The sequence below is a fragment of the Rhinopithecus bieti genome, unplaced genomic scaffold (assembly GCF_001698545.2).
Source record: "Rhinopithecus bieti isolate Rb0 unplaced genomic scaffold, ASM169854v2 scaffold_41836, whole genome shotgun sequence".
Lineage (NCBI taxonomy): Eukaryota > Metazoa > Chordata > Mammalia > Primates > Cercopithecidae > Rhinopithecus > Rhinopithecus bieti.
This window is the reverse complement of record NW_016817195.1, coordinates 742125-758685: the sequence shown is the minus strand read 5'-3', so window position 1 is coordinate 758685 and position 16561 is coordinate 742125. Positions and strand designations below refer to the sequence as shown.

Genomic DNA, 16561 nt, shown 5'->3' with positions numbered 1-16561 from the left:
ATCGTGTTCACATTCCTTTAAGACAAAGTTCGTTGGTGCAAAATAGTACAAATCCAACAGCTCCCCAGAGGGGCAGGGTTCATTCTGAAGAACAATCCCCAGGTTTTCAGGTTAATGGAGCGGCCTCCTCTGGACCTTCCCCAGTGAGGGATGGGGACAGGTGGCTCTTCTTGTAATGGTGTGACCTCACTGCTGCACAGTCTACTTTCTGCTTTCTCTTCCAAGGAAGGCTTCCCATTCCCATGTTGATTTGGCCTCTTACATAAGCTCACTTTAGACTTCCTGCAGATACACTCAGAGCTCTCTGAGGCTATGCAGTTGCTCCTGAGCCTCATGTGTTTGGAATTCCCACAGCCTGTCTTCTGGAAAGCCATGGAGTGACAGGGTAAAGCCTCACAAAACACACACATGTGTACACTCACATATGGAATAAAGCCACAGGAGATGTGCCCTGGTGGCCTCTCAGCTACCCTCCGTGGTCATGGATGGTTTGACCCCTGGCTCCTGGACACCCTCCATCCCCCTAGACCCACGTGATTCAGGGTCCATGTGGATGGCTTGGCCTAACACACACAACCCATTGCCCTCTACTATTCCTCTCTTGCCCCAGCCTGGGCCTTGCTCTTCCAGAAACCATTCCAATTTCCAAGCTCTGAAGCTCTCCCATCCCATTGCTGACAACAACCTCCAAGGCCTCCCACTCACCCACCTTCTTAAACTCAATGCACCCCCTTCCACCTCCTAAAGACTTTGAGGCCCTAGACTGCATGATCTTTTCCCAATACACCAGCTTCTTTCTGGCTTTGGCTCCTTCCCTAGCAGCCTAGAAAGCTCAGCCCATCCTGTAGCCATTCTCTCCTCACTTGAGGGGAAAGGCAAGGTTAATCTTGTTGCTGCCTTCCAGAAATTCTGGAGAACAAGACCATATCTTAACCCACTCTCACCACTTCACCTCTCTGCACTTACTTTTCATCCCTATTGGGGCAACAGACCATAGCCACATGGCCTTGTGGATCTGGTGGCCTTGCTCCAGCCTCAGGGAGGTGCTCAGTCATGCTGTGATTCTGCAGGGGGCTTAGCCTCCTCTCCCCAGGGCCCTCAGCAGCTGAGCATCACATTCATTGCTCTCCTCCGAGTCTTTTCCCACATTGTGCCTCTGTTGTCTAAGCGGATGGCCACACTACTTACTTACTGAGAAACACGGAGTCTTTTGAAAGGAGGCCTCTCAATGTCTCATTCTCTCAGGCAGAATATACAGCTGCCTCCAGCTGTGCCCATCTAACCTCAGGACACAGGGTCCCTCCTGTGCAAGGCAAAGCCCTTCCTGGGCGCTGGGCTCTCATCTCTTCAGGCCCAGGGACATCAAGCTGCCCCTTCCCATCTCTGGATTTTCACTCTTTCTTCTGATTTCTTCTGGGTGTGTCTTTGCAGCACCCCCCATGCCTAACACTACTATTAAAGCAAACAAATAAAACCCTTTCTTGATTCCACACCTCGCTCTGGCTTCTACCCTCATTTAACTGTGTCCTTTGCCAGCTAAGATTTGTGAACTCACCTCTGGACCCCCTTCTGCCCATCCCAGCCCTTCTCAACCCACTGCCAAGTCCAGTGAGTCATTGTTGGCTTGATTTCCCCTAACCCTTCACAGGACATCTGGCACCCTTGGCCACTTGCTCCTCCTCCTAGAAGTTACCTCCTCCTGGTGTGCCTGACCCCACTCTCTTCTTTTTCCCGCCACGATCCTCTCCCTCCCCTTCATGTTTCTCCACTGCATTCCCCAAACTGCTGCTCCTCTCACCAAGAAATTTCCCTGCAGACACTGGCTTCAGCTACCAGATACAAATCTCCAGCTCCAACCTCTAGCCTGAGTTCCAGATCCTTAAATCTGCCTGCATACTGGCCATATCCACTTGGATTCCCCAGACACTCTGCAAAAAAGAAAACATTCAGAAGGAGCCTATGACCTTTCTCTCCCTTAGCCCTCTTCTGATAGCCAGTGTTTTAGCAACTGATGGCCCATCTCCCAATCAGCCTCTGTGAATAACACTTGAGGGCCTCTTGCTCTTAGCCCTCCAACCCCTTCCATCCTACCGCCATCCAGCTGATCACCGTAACTTGTGATTAATCCCTTTTAATTCTAGCAGCTTCCCAGCAGTCTTAATGCAGGCCTAATCACTTGCCTGGGTTATTATAGTATTTCTCACTTTTTCATCCCCACTCTCCTTTGTGCGTCCATGCTACCAAACACCTCTTTTTAATACTAAGCTTGATCAGCCACATTCAGGGATCCTTCTGGGTCTCCCTGAGCATTCAGTTTGGCCTCCCTCCCGAGCTCCACCCACAGGCTCCTTTTCCTTACTGCTACGCCTCAACAACCGTCTTTTGTTCTTGCCATTCCAGATTTCACACGATTTCTTTAAAAATGACAGGACTTCATATGTTACTAGGTCTAGGCATTTGCCTCTCTCGGGGCCCCATCCTAATTCCTGCTCTTCCTTAAAATTTTTCTCCCCCATAGACTTTGCTGGTCCTAAGTGTAATTAACCTCCCCCCATTAGCTCTCATACACATTTCTCTCCTGGCACTTCCAGGCTATAATTGCTTATTTCCCTGGCTGTCTCCTCCTCCTCAGGTGGAAAGTAGGGAATTGTTATATTCCAGGGCTCCACAAACCTTTTCAGAAAAGGGCCAGAGAGTAAATCTTTCAGGCCGCGCTAACCTTTCATTCACTGCCACAACTTCTCATCAACAGCACGTAAATACACGGACATGGCTGCATCCAGGTACAACTTTATCCAAGGGCACCAAAGTTTAAATTTGCCACAATTTCTACATGTCATGAAATAATATTTTTAAAAATGTATTCAACCATTTAAAAATGTAAAAGCTATTCTTAGATCCCGGGCTGTACAAACACAGGGAGTGGGCTGGATTTGGCCCTCGGGCTGCAATTTGCCAAGCCTTGTTCTATTTATACCTCTATCCCACACGCCAGGCTCAGCACACGGTAAATACGCAATGAATGCTGGCTCAACAGATTACTAATGCTGCTTTGGCTAGACTGCCCCCAATGAAAGAGACAGCTGAGAGTGTCACACTGTCTTCTATGGAGGAGACGAAACTCAACAATAACATATTCAGTCTGCTGTCCTGCTAATTATATTAATGTTTCTCCATAAGAACTTTAATTTTACAGAGTCAGATAAGAGCAGAGTGTTAGGTTGGGGTGTTTTCCCCCCTTGAGGGGGCCTTAAAGGGTTAACTAGCCTTGAGAGACTATTCCATGCACAGCACTAAGGGGCAAGTAGCAAAAATAAGTTCCCTTCTGTGTTATTTCCCAGGATTTTAAAGGCAATAGTATCACTCATAACCAACTATGATAATAATCTTTAGAGACATCGGTAAACATCAGTATGATTAAGGCATAGAAAAGCCCATAATTTGTACCTCCAGAGAAGAGAAAAAATAATGGCCTACTTCTCAAAGCATATGAAGGATAAAGCGTTGTTTCTCCTCTGACAATTTCTCATTAAAAAGGGCTGCTCTGCCTCCACTTTCCAGGGCCTTTCCCAGTATGTGCTCAAAGCATGAAGAATCCGAGGCAGGGACTCCTGTTGGAGGATCAACTGCTGCTTGTGTTTCAGGCTCATCACGTTGAATCAGACTCTCTCTAAATGAAGCTGAGGCATTTCCTGGGGCGCGAAGCACGCTAAGATAGTCTGAAGCCAGGAAATAACGATCTGTGCTTGTAAAGGAATTCTATTCAATTTAAGAAATGATTCCTAATGACCTACCAGAACATGCCAACCTGCAACAGTCAAGTCTGCGTGAGTAACAGACACCCGGCACGGCCAACCTCACAGTCCAGGGCTCCTCCACTTGGGATGAAAGTTGAAGGAAAACCCACAGGGGTTTGGGCAAGAGGAGAAGAATGTTCCTGTCCTTTCTGGAGAAGCAGTTGTGCAAAGGTCTCCTTAGCAGTCAAATTGTGGTGCTTGGGAAGATGTAGTTCCCAGATCAAATTATAAATCAGGAAATGGAAGCATTTCCTGCAGCAGAGGTGGGTGATATACTTCTTCTGTCTGGAGGGAAAACTGCAGTTATATGAAGACTCCAAAAGGAAATACTAGGCTAATCAACTCTCCTGGTTATTAAGCTAAATAGTGTTTAAGGTGAGCTTCATTCTTCACATGCCCTATAATTTATGCAGACACATCCACGTTAATACTTCCCATGAAACTTGAAATGAGATAGACACAGCAACACCACCTCCTACAACTCGCCTGCCATGTAACCCAAACTGTCAGCCTCAGTAGTAAGCAGCCTCTGCACCCCCACTCCATGGGTGAATGCTGACCTGTCGACTTCCAAAGCTCGGTTATCCTCAGTGACCACAGGAGCTCAGATTCCAGGCTTGGTAGTGGTGGCGGTGATTGGGTGGTAATCGAATGGGTGGATTTGCACTCCAAAAGTCTTGTGATGAAAGTCTGTTGATCAAAATTGATGACACTTTTGAATGGTGTGCAGCTGCTCTGCTTGTACAGCTCTGAGATGCACAGGGGTGTTGGTGGTTGGCAGCTGTGGTCTCCACTTCCTGTAGAGAAAGTATCTTCACTGTGCAAGTGGCCCCGAATCAGACCACACTGGATTCTGGTGGTCTTGGCTCTCCACAGGGAGACCAGGAAAGAACTTAGTCTACTCAGACATCCCCAAACCACACAGGCCCTAAAGTCTTCAGTGGACATTTTGATTGTTCTCTTGGTAGTTTTACATTCTTCACTTGAAACTACTTGATGAATTTCACATTTATTCATAAATATTTTACAGTTTAAGAAATTGCTACCTATCAACAATGATCCAAAGGCTGCACATTTTGCAGGTCTTACCCACAGTTACACTTTCAAGCACACTCGTCTATGGTTGATGAACCTGTGTGGCAACGAACTTAAGGCTCTCCTGCCATCTTTGGCAAACTCATTTTTTTCTGCTGTAAATCATGGTATATTTCAACTTCCAGTGCTAATTTCTTTCTCTTTCCTTTCAGTAAGTAAGTTTTTAACCTAAAATAATTTAAGAAATCATTGTCAACTCCTGAATCATGCTGAGAGATATGAGAGGGTGTGAAAAACTTTTAAAGGAGATAGTCCAAAAGTCATGTATATTTTGTTTGAAATGGATTATAATATTTTTCTTTAGCAGTAGATTTATTTTCTTAGTTATGCTTTCCTTATTCTAGTTGGTTTATATTCACAGAAAGCAAGCTACAAGCTGGATGATGATGACCTAAAGGCATCATTTTAGGGGGAAACAATACTGGTTTTAAACAGACAAGTGACTAGTCCATCCGCCATGTGGGAAACTTATCTGTGATCACAGAGTTTGATTATCCTGAATTTCGTTTTCAAAATTCTTCACCTTTATTCATACAGCACAGAGTTAGTAAACGTATATTTTAAGCTTCATGTCAATAAAATGTTAGATTATGTGATACTTTTAGCTGCTCTATCTGGAAAAAAAAAAAAGGAGCAAAGTGAAGCAAGAGAAAAATATTACCTTCACTTTAAAACATGTAAATATATGTCCAATATAATCAATCTAAGACCATAGTAATACATGGTATTTATCATTCTTAAATTCTATAATGAGATGTGAATGTATTACCAACTGGTAACTCTAAGTAGTTTTCTTGTGTGTGCCAAAGTAGCTCTGGCTAGATGTATTATCGAACAGGACAGACAGATTTTTAAAAAAGGTTATAACAATAACTGTGAGAATTTACATAGGCCAGACAAGATGGCTCATGCTTGTAATCCCAGCACTTTGGGAGGCCAAGGCAGGCGGATCACTTGAGGTCAGGAGTTCAAGGCCAGCCTGGCCAACATGGTGAAACCCAGTCTCTACTAAAAATACAAAAATTAGCCAGGTGTGGTGATGTGTGCCTGTAATCCCAGCTACTCAGGAGGCTGAGGAAGGAGAATCTCTTGAACCCGGGAGATGGAGGTTGCAGTGGGCCAAGATCACACCACTGCACACCAGCCTGGGTGATGGAGCAAGACTGTGTCAAAAAAAAAAAAAAAAAAAAAAAGAATTTACATGGATTTAAAGAAAAATTATTTCATTTCAAAGTACAGGAAAATAAAAGTTTGTTGGAGAGCATGAACTTTCTGTAGAAGCAGCATTTTTTTTTAGTATTAAATATAACTGGTACAAGAAGATATTTTGATCTGATCCTCATTCTGGTATATGTCAGGTTATTTTTTAAAATTCCCTAATCTCTGTATAGCTTTCAAAAGAAAGACAACATAAACAACTACATTATACTTTAATTCATTACTTCAAAAGAGCCACAAGAGAGGTATTTTTGGTTCCTCGTGGGTGTGTATCAGGGATCAATCTGGGATCAGAGTGAAAGTGTGTGTGTGTGTGTGTGTGTGTGCGCGCGCGCGTGCGTGCGGGCGCATATGCCTATATCTCCTCCATTGTGCATGCTTGTGCTTTAATTTGAAAAATAAAATAATATGAAGAACAGGCGCCAGGCGTGGTGACTCACACCTGTAATCCCAGCACTTTGGGAGGCCGAGGTGGGTGGATCACAAGGTCAGGAGATCAAGACCATCCTGATTAACATGGTGAAACCCCATCTCTACTAAAAATACAAAAAATGAGCTGGGCGTGGTGGCAGATGCCTGTAGTCCCAGCTACTCAGGCAGGAGAATGGCGTGAACCCGGGAGGCGGAGCTTGGAGATCGCACCACTGCACTCCAGCCTGGGCGATAAATGGAGACTCCATCTCAAAAAAAAAAAAAACAAAAAAGAACAGGCAATAATAACAGGATCAATACTTTAGCCACAGAGAGGGCTATTTTTCTTGTAGCAACTTCAGGGAGCACTTTCTATACTAAAAAGAGACAGACTAAGAACTAAAATCCCTTCAGTGTTAAAAGTATAATAGATTTTTTAAAAAACGTGGCCCAAAGACTCCTAAAGTGTGCTGGAGAACGCAGGGTTTTTGAGAGGCAAAGGTCTCTGATCTTGATCAGTTCTTAGTGTTTACAGATTAGAGCTCGTCGATGTCCCTGCATATCACATCCTTAGATCCCAAAAAACATCAGGCAGGAAGTGCTGCACATTGGCATGACCTAGTAGAGCCATTTTTATTTTTTTTAGATAAAATTGTCCCACAAACTAAATAGCTATGGAATTAATTTTAAGAAAACTACTCGAATGATGTTAAATGTTAAAACCACTGATGAAAATGTCAAACAAGTGATGATATCCATAGTTGGCATGGTATGAGGAAACAGGACCTCATATGTATTGGGGGGGGGGAGATAAATTGATAAAGCCTTCTTAGGTGGCAATATAAAAGGACTTACCAAAATTTATATAAACTTATTACTCAACCCAGGCTTTCCATTTCTCAGAATTGCACTAACAGAAATATTCATGTAAAATGATGTCCTTTACAGCATGGTCCCTAATGGCAAAAATTGGTAGTAACCTAAAAATTCATCAGTAGAAAAAAGTTTAAATACATTGTTGTGCATCTGTTATAACAGGGAAAGATCTCTAGATTATATCGTTGAGTGAAAAAGACTATTTTCTCAGCACCTTGTACAGTATGATCTCACTTATAAATAAAATGCAGAAGTATCCATGTACCTAAACTCATGTAAACCTAATGAAAAAATCTGGAAGATAAACCTCAAAATGCAGAGAGGGGACATTTCTGCAAAGGGAGTAGCATAGCAGAATTGAGGATGTGAGTTAAGTGGTCTTTTTTAACTTTATGGATTTCACAATTATGAGCACAAATTTTATGTGTGTGTATATTATATGGACAATTAGGAAAAATTTTAAGAGGCCAAAGCAATCCATGTTTTTAAGCGTTATAAACGTAATCAGTTTCTTCCCATAGTGTTTGAGGGAAGATCAAAACATTTCCAGACTTGGATTTGCCACTAACTTACAGTGTTGATTACAGGTACAAGCACTACTATCTCTATTTTACAAATATCACTGATGATAACAGAGTTTTGGTTTGCTGCTTCTATTCACAAGAACTTGAACTCACCTCATCTGGTTCTATCAGACGCTAAAATGACTTGGTGACTGCCCTCACTTTTTAGATGCAAGTTAATCTAATAACTCCTGTAATCACATGGCCCTCTTCTGGTCCCTCAAACTTTTAGTGATGAATAAACATATTCTTCTTGTGGCACTAGCTTCCCTTCAATCAAAGGGTCAGTGGAAATGATGGTCTTCTATTTTTTCTCAAAGTGTCCAGGGTGGAGTGAAGAAGCAAATTCCCTGTCCAAGGCCTTCTGCCGGGCAGGTAGGCTTCATTTCTGGGTTCGCTCATCTTCCTTGGTCCACTGTGAAAATCTTTTTTAGCGGGGAGCCAACATGAGCTTCCCTGGCTGTTACTTCTCCCTAAATTACTGCCACTAGCTTAAATCCTAAAGTGACTTAAATCCTTTCTATTAGTTTTCCTGGTGTACAATCATGCCATCTATTTAAACATGCAGAAACGCTCCCCAAATATAATCTCTTTACATTCTAATCTCCTTAAAACAGATGTGAATTTTATAATAAGTACAGATTGAAACTTAAATTCACACTTGATCCATAGAAGTATTCTTAAAAAGTCCAGTAACAAAAAGAGTCATTTGTCAAACATGTCTCTCCTTTATCACTGTCGAACTCTTGGCAATCACACATACTTTAACACTCTTCTCTTAATTCTCAAGCTCATTTTCACTTTATTCATCTCTCTTGGAAAAGAATTCCTTTATCACTTAGCAAGTGCAACCCATTTATACAGACAAAGGGAAACCTGTTATTCAAGTTCTTACACACTTGCCATTCCACCGTGCAGAATCTGTGTCTAAAGTAATAGCCACTAGCCACATGTGGCTATTTAAATTAAATTGAAAATTAACTTCCCAGTCTCACTAGCCACATTTCAAGTGCTCACTAGCCAAATTTAGCTAGTGTTAATAGAATTGGATGCCACAGATACAGAATATTTTCATCCTTGCAGAAAGTTATTTCAAACAACCCCGATCTAGATGCTTCAACTATAATAGTGGCTAGACCCTTGAGCGAACTCAAAACGTTAATAGCAAGAAAAACAAAACTAAATATTTGGAAAGAGGAAAATGTATTAATTACGAATGAAAGCAACAAACAAATTCACTGTGCCTAGGAATAAGTACATAAATTTCCCCAAGTAAACAAATGTTCTCCAAATCTTAACTTCTGTTTAACAATCCAACTCTCCTAAGCATTACATAGACTGGCTGGATGATAACATTTTTGGATTCTGGAACAATCTTCTATGGATTTTCAGAATAATTTTTTCAAATGATATTTATGAAGCTGCCAACCTGTTTCTTCTACTTAGGTAGAATCAAGTTTGGAAAGCTTGGACAGACAGGAAAGAGGGATGTCTCCAATTACGTTAAAACTCTTTGAATGGGGAGCCAATCTCACATCTTCCCATGGCAAGAAGGAGGCCAGCTCTCTATTTGCCAAGTATCTGTTCATCTCTTGGCTATCACTTCCCCACGAAATCAGCCTGAAACCTTCCCCTCCCTACACACAGCACCGCAAGGTTCATTCCTCCTGGTGTTGTCCAACTACCCCTTCTTGTGCATACTTCTGCAACTGTGCACATCCCACTGTATTCGAATCACTTACTCACCTGCCTGTCCTCCTCATGAGCTCCTTGGGGGGAGGAAAGTGGGCAACTCTTATTTTTATTCGCAGAACCTAGCACTATTCAACACATAGAAAGTTCCTAGGAAATATTTATTAAACTGAGCTGAGGAAATGGGATGCAAAGTTGTAAACCTGCTTTTCACACTAACTCTAACTCTAAGTCTTCCAGTCAGGAGTATTTAAGGTACAATCAATATAATCTTTGTTACTGTCTGCATTTAATTTGCAGACATTTGAATTAATTTGAAATATTAGCAGGAGCTCTTCCTGGCTGCAATCCAATTGGCTATTGGTAGACTACGAGTATTTTGCTGTCTTACTATAATAGTTTCTTAATTTCTTGGGGAAAAAAATTAAGATATTCTCCAGGCCAGAACAGACTAATTAGTGAAACTGCCAAGTAACATAAACAATGTCCAATCAGAATTCTTTAATTTTTTTCAAAATATACAAATAGATCATGGAATGATAAAATTAGGATTTGATGAGTCAAAACACAATGAAACGTACTGTCAATATTTAAGACTCAGATAAAATACTCATTTTCGGTGTGTGATGTTCCCCGGGGCCTACTGTGGGGAGGGGGGAGTGGGGAGGGATAGCATTAGGAGATATACTTAATGTAAATGACAAGTTAATGGGTGCAGCACGTCAACATGGCACATGTATACATATGTAACAAACCTGCATGTTTTGCACATGTACCCTAGTATAATTTTAAAAAAATTTAAAAAAACTTATTCTCCAAAATATCTCCAGAGAAATGGAAACTGTTTTTGTTTCTAAGAAATTTGATTTTATAAAATGGGCAAATGCTCAAATTTTAAAAGAGAAGCTTCAAATTGTCATATATTACTGAAAGATTATTTGTTCCTATGTCTTTGCTCTTGAAAGCAGAATTGCAATAATCTTGACTAAAATACTAACATTAGTCATCAGAATTTAAGATATAATAACTCAGCACTAAATGCAAGTTGTGAAATTAAAAAAAAATCATTTCCTAACCAGGAAATGCATGGTCTCTTTATACTGAGGGCAAGAAAGTCAACTGGACTTTTTTCCTTTCCAGGTTGGCTTGGGAACTAACTGGCTCTTTTATTTTGCATCTCCCCTTTTAATATCAATGGAACACTTCATTTTATATCATTCATGCTGAAAGACAGAATAAACCCTGTCTTTGAATGTGTTAAGGGATTCAATTTGTGGATCAATTGTGTGATTCTTCTTTATTAGAGCAATGCCTTAGAGATTATATTTGAATAAAGATTTCGAACTTCCAAATGCTTTCATATGCATTATCACATTTCATGCAAATTGTTCATATACATGATTAGCTCAATTATTCAGGCAACATCTAGTCAGTTTATATATTATTCAAAACATTCGCTCTTTTATTTTTTTTCTTTCTGGCCTGAAATTTGATCATTTTCTTTCTTATTAGACTTGTACTAGTGAGAAAGGAGGAAAGAAAAAAGTAAAACAAAAAATCATGCTGATCATATTTTAAACATTTATAGAGTTCTTTTAGAAAAAAATGACTGAAGATACTAAAATTGCTAGTCAAATTAAAGCTCTAGTAAGTAGAGGCCTTAAATTTAAGTGATCTCAAAGTTATTCAACGTTTCCAATTTAATCAAATATACTTAATCTATAACTTCTAATTAATAACATAATTGTTTTATAATCATTAGTTCCTTTATTTAGACTTGCATGGTTGGAATTATCCTTTCGCATTTTTATAGGTGAGAAAACAGAAGTATGGAGGGATGAAGGTGACCTGCCCAAGCAGAGGCCAGGATTGGAAACCAAGTCTCTTGATCCCAAGCTTAGCATCCATCCCCTGAAGCTGGTAGTCCTCAAGCTTCAGCGTGCATCAGAACCTCGGAGGGACTGTAAAACTCAGATGGCTGGGCCCCACCCCTAAAGTTCCTAATTCAGTAGATCTGGGTGGAGCCTGTGCATTTCTGCCACATCAGAGCAGGAAAATGCTCCGGATGCCGTGGTATCTCCCAACAGCCACCCACACCGCTCTACCCCTCACCAACTGGTCACCATCGCGATGCCTGTGCACCTCACACATGCCACATAAATGCTGCATGATCGGCTTCCGTTTTCTCACAGTACTAGGGAACAACAGATGGGTCAAATGAAACACAGAAGTAACCTTTTCCTAGGGTTTATTTTAGCTAAAATGTTTGATTCTTTTTATCTTCTAAGTCACTGAGTTTATTAAGTAAAACAAAGAGACACAGGCCAGCAAGGAAAACTGTCCCTAAGTCCCTAACCTTCCAAGCGGCCCCTTTCTGCCCTCAGAGAATCTGCACAGTCATCATGACGTAAGACATGGAGATGTCTGTCCTCTCCCCAAATGCACAATACAGTAACGCCATTTGCATTGGCCAGGACCCCCAGCTTTGTAAAGGACAACTGGTTTGCTCTTATTCCTTAGAAATAAACGACTATCCTTAGATCATTCACTCCAAATAATTTCTTCAACCCTTCCTCCTTTCTTTCAGTTGCACAGTATCTCACTTTAAGTGGGCATTATCCTGTTAACTTTTTTTTTCAAACTACACAGGAATATAGAATCTGTGCTTTCTTAGAAAAGCAGCCCAATTGTGACCCGCAGCTAATTCATTAACTGGAGAACTGAGATAACTCAATCCGCAACATTCTCTATTAGATCCAAATGGTGAAAACGTAATCGCTGAAAGAAATGGATTACTGACAGTGTGTTAACGTTGAAGGTCATGGTCTTACCTATGCACACTAGATCCATAAAACCATACATTCCATAGCAGATCTGAAAAAGGATGTCCTTCCTCTGCCACACTGCATAGGGGCTGAAGGCTGACCAGAGGAGCCAAGTCACACTGGCTATTAAGAACAGGGATCCTAGGATTACAGCAATCATCTGAACTTTCTCAACCAGTGTTATAGAAATGCTCTGCCACTAAAAGAAAAACAGAGGCATGTAAGAAAGGTGCTGTGTGTAATTAAAAAATAAAAAAAAACATTTTCAGTTCAGTGTTTCTTTTCATAACGTTAGACCCTTTGAAATCTGATCAGTCCCCAAATGAATTTTCATTTCATCCAGGCTATAAAAAAGACAAGCAGATAAAGATTAATGAATTGCCTTAACTTCATTATTTTCAGTAATTCACCATTCTGTAAGTTTAATCTAGTTTGATTCCAGATAATAGTACTGAGTGTGAATGGCTAAGGAATATTTAGTACCTGGAAATCACATTATTATCTTTCACGCATGCATGAAATTAAATACACTCTGACCATATATGGTGAGAACTTCTCTATCTGGTAATTTAGTTTGCTCTTAATACATTTGGCTACTGCAAAAGAGGGAACTGTCTCTTGATTTTGTAGAAAAAAAATGTAAAAAGCAAGTAAGTTATATAAGAACATCAGTGAAAAAGTCATTTAGGATAACACACTAGGATAATCATAAGGGAAGTATAAAATTGTACATTATCTGTTATTGGTACATTCCATATACTCAGATATTACTGATTTTTTATTATCTAATGGGTAAGCCATGAAGCATTTTTGTCAAGATTTAGAATTTGTACCTACACGAAGTATCTTTGAAACTCACAAACATTTTCAGCATGTACTCTTCAGTGGGGCAAATAATTTGGTGCCTTAAGTATCAATATTCAAAAGAAATTTACAGTACAAATGATCAAGAATCCTTCAAGGCTGCTATTGACTGGAGAGGATTAATTAGTCATGTTCTCACTTTTGCATAATTGAAGCAGAAATGAAACCAGAATTGTTATTAAGGTTTGTCAGTAAACCATGAAACTCCAAACAACCTGTATAATCTCATCCTGTATGGAAGATCTCTGGCTATGGCAATATATGGCTTCTCAGAAGAATTCTTAAACAATTTTTTTTTTTTTTTTTTGAGACGGAGTCTCACTCTGTCGCCCAGGCTGGAGTGCAGTGGCCGGATCTCAGCTCACTGCAAGCTCCGCCTCTCGGGTTCACGCCATTCTCCTGCCTCAGCCTCCCGAGTAGCTGGGACTACAGGTGCCCGCCACCTCGCCCGGCTAGTTTTTTGTATTTTTTAGTAGAGACGGGGTTTCACCGTGTTAGCCAGGATGGTCTCGATCTCCTGACCTTGTGATCCGCCCGCCTCGGCCTCCCAAAGTGCTGGGATTACAGGCTTGAGCCACCGCGCCCGGCCTCAACAATTTTTTAAATCTTTTTAAAAATGAGCTTAAGCAATCAGTGTCCATCAGATGAATCTGAAATTTCGTCAAATGCTTTACTTACCTTCAATCTGAACTTATGTATCCCCAAACGGTAAGTTGATGACACTGATCCTCTCTCTCTCATTGTCTCTCTGTCACACTCTCTCTCGTACACATACCACAAATAAATAATTTACATGTAACATTTTTAAGCATGTATGTGACCCTGCATATTCATGACGCTATTCAATTCTACATTTGTTAAAGATGAAATACCAATGTACATTTGAAATATTTCATTCTCTAAAGTCATTTTCCTTATTTTTCTTTTAAAAAACAGAACCAAACAGCAAAGTTTGGTGAAATACCGTGAGAAAGAGATTTCCATTCATTTTAATGTAAAGATTAATTTAGTGAGAAATGGTTTGTGCTTTTACAATTCTGAATGAGTAAAAATTAAACTATTTCATAAGTGGGAGTTGAACAATGAGAACACATGGACACAGGGAGGGGGACATCACACCGGGGCCTGTCAGGGGATGGGGAAAAAGGGGAGGGAGAGCATTAGGACAAATACCAAATGCCTGTGGGGCTTAAAACCTGGATGACAGGTTGATGGGTGCAGCAAACCACCATGGCACATGTATACCTATGTAATAATCTTGCACGTTGTGCATCTGTATCGCAGAACTTAAAATAAAAAATAATTAAACTAGTTGGTGTTATTTTGTGATTACAAAGGAATCAAGGCTGTATTCCAAGATGTGTCTGAAGTTGTTTTATTCCAGTTTCCTGTCATAATTTTAAGTACATTTATACCAAACTGCCAGGCCTTCATATCTTTAACCATTTTAAATCTGGTATCACCAAACAGAGGTGACGTGTCAATATCTCTTGCTCTTGTTCAGTTTTGATGCTCATTAAAATTTGTTTTGAATGCAACATGGTGAGCAACGAGGAAAACAGTTATCATCCATCCTAAATGGGTGCTACCACATCTATACACGTTATCTTACCCTTTAGCAATTTATTAATCACATCAGATAGATGAAAACAAAGCATCCTTTAAGTCCATGAGGCGTGTGTGTGTGTGTGTGTTTGACTTTCATATAATGGGCTGCATGTTCAAAATGTGTATGCCTGAATTGGAGGAGTCCTAGGTAACCAAAGGTGAGTAACAAGGATTCACCAAGAAGAGACTTTACTGATATCTATTTTCTGTTTGCCAATAATTCTATGATGTAATCTTAGGGGAGTTAAATTTGAATAGCTCGAAACTGCGTAATGAATTATATTTGGCTTCAATAAGACCTACTAATTAATTGATCCAAGCCTCCCTGCATGATAATTCACCATGGTGTCTGTAGATGTAGTGTGGCCAGGCCCTACTGAATGCTTGGATTTGGGAGGATGGAAGTGACAGTTGGATGCATTGGTTGTAGTATTTCCTGGGACCCTGGAAATCGAATGGCCAAGCACTGACCCTGAGGTGCCAGCCTCTTGATTTTCTGTATGGCACACTTCTGACACACGAGGTGTGGCTGCTCCTAGGTGAGGAGGGTGAATGAATGAAGGGAGAGACTCACCAGAAACAAGAAACAGGAACGCTTCACATTTGTTTTGGTGACAGCAAATTTAAATTTGTGTACAATTCAAACGCCTAGTAGTTTGGAATGAACGTGTTTAAGATTATGTCCAGAGGCAAGAAAAAAAAAGAACAACCCTTGATTACGGTACACTGGGAAGCTTAACTATTCACTATTCATCATAGAAATTATTTTTGTTGTAAACATAAGAAGTAATTTGGGATTTTTGAAGATTATTTTTTAAAGAAGGGTAAATTGTACAAAATCTATAGTGAGCTCCCTGAAATTTTTTTTTGGTTTTATAACACCCTGCTAATAATGCAAATATGCAAATGTGTTTAAAAGTAAACAGACGTTCCTCATATACTGATGAACCTTAAAATTAATATCATTTCTGAATAGTTAATGAGGACACACCGTTACTGAAACCAAAATTACTAACCTTGATTATAAACACAGGAATTTGCCTTTGAAGACAGCTATCATCTTGGTAATTTCTCTGTACAGTATATTTGGTGCTTTCTTATATCTATCGTTATGTGCAAAAAGGAGGGTTGTTCTCATTCTTCCACTAGAAGCAATAATTTTGCCCTTGACCACTAGAAAACACTCTCCCAGTGTCCTTGCCCTTGGAAGGCATGCATCATCTAATGGGCTCGGCCTGAAGGAGCTGTGTTAATGGGCCATTTGCTTCGATGATAAAAGTAGAAAATAAGTCTCATGGGACTTCTCTCTCTACCCCAATGTTATATCCAAAAGTTTTGGAAATAATTCAAAGGCCAGGATTTAAGTTTATGAGATTATTTCCAAAACTTGTCAGTGAAATATTTCAATGGATAAACACACTGTCTCGTCTAAGGAGATACACAGGAGTGTGTGTGCCTGTGTGTACGTGTGTATGTGGTACAAGTGCGTGTGCATGTGTGTTGCATTTAACTTTCTTCCCACATTTGGAAAGAAAAGTAATATAACAATAGCCAGATTGGTTCTAAATAGTTGCTACTCCTTCCCTCCCTCCTTCCTTCCTTCCCTCCCTCC

General features: G+C 40.4%; 1 protein-coding gene across 1 annotated transcript in view; it reads right to left on the bottom strand.

Moving 5' to 3' along the window:
* The window catches only part of MARCHF11 (membrane associated ring-CH-type finger 11), a 116562-nt gene that overhangs the window by 11493 nt on the left and 88508 nt on the right, over positions 1 to 16561 (bottom strand). The window contains exons 3-4 of the mRNA XM_017855949.1: positions 12484 to 12676; positions 4358 to 4594 (exon numbers count right to left, since the gene is read on the bottom strand). Coding sequence (XP_017711438.1) covers positions 4358 to 4594; positions 12484 to 12676 — 430 coding nt within the window. The remainder of the gene's footprint in view (positions 1 to 4357; positions 4595 to 12483; positions 12677 to 16561) is intronic.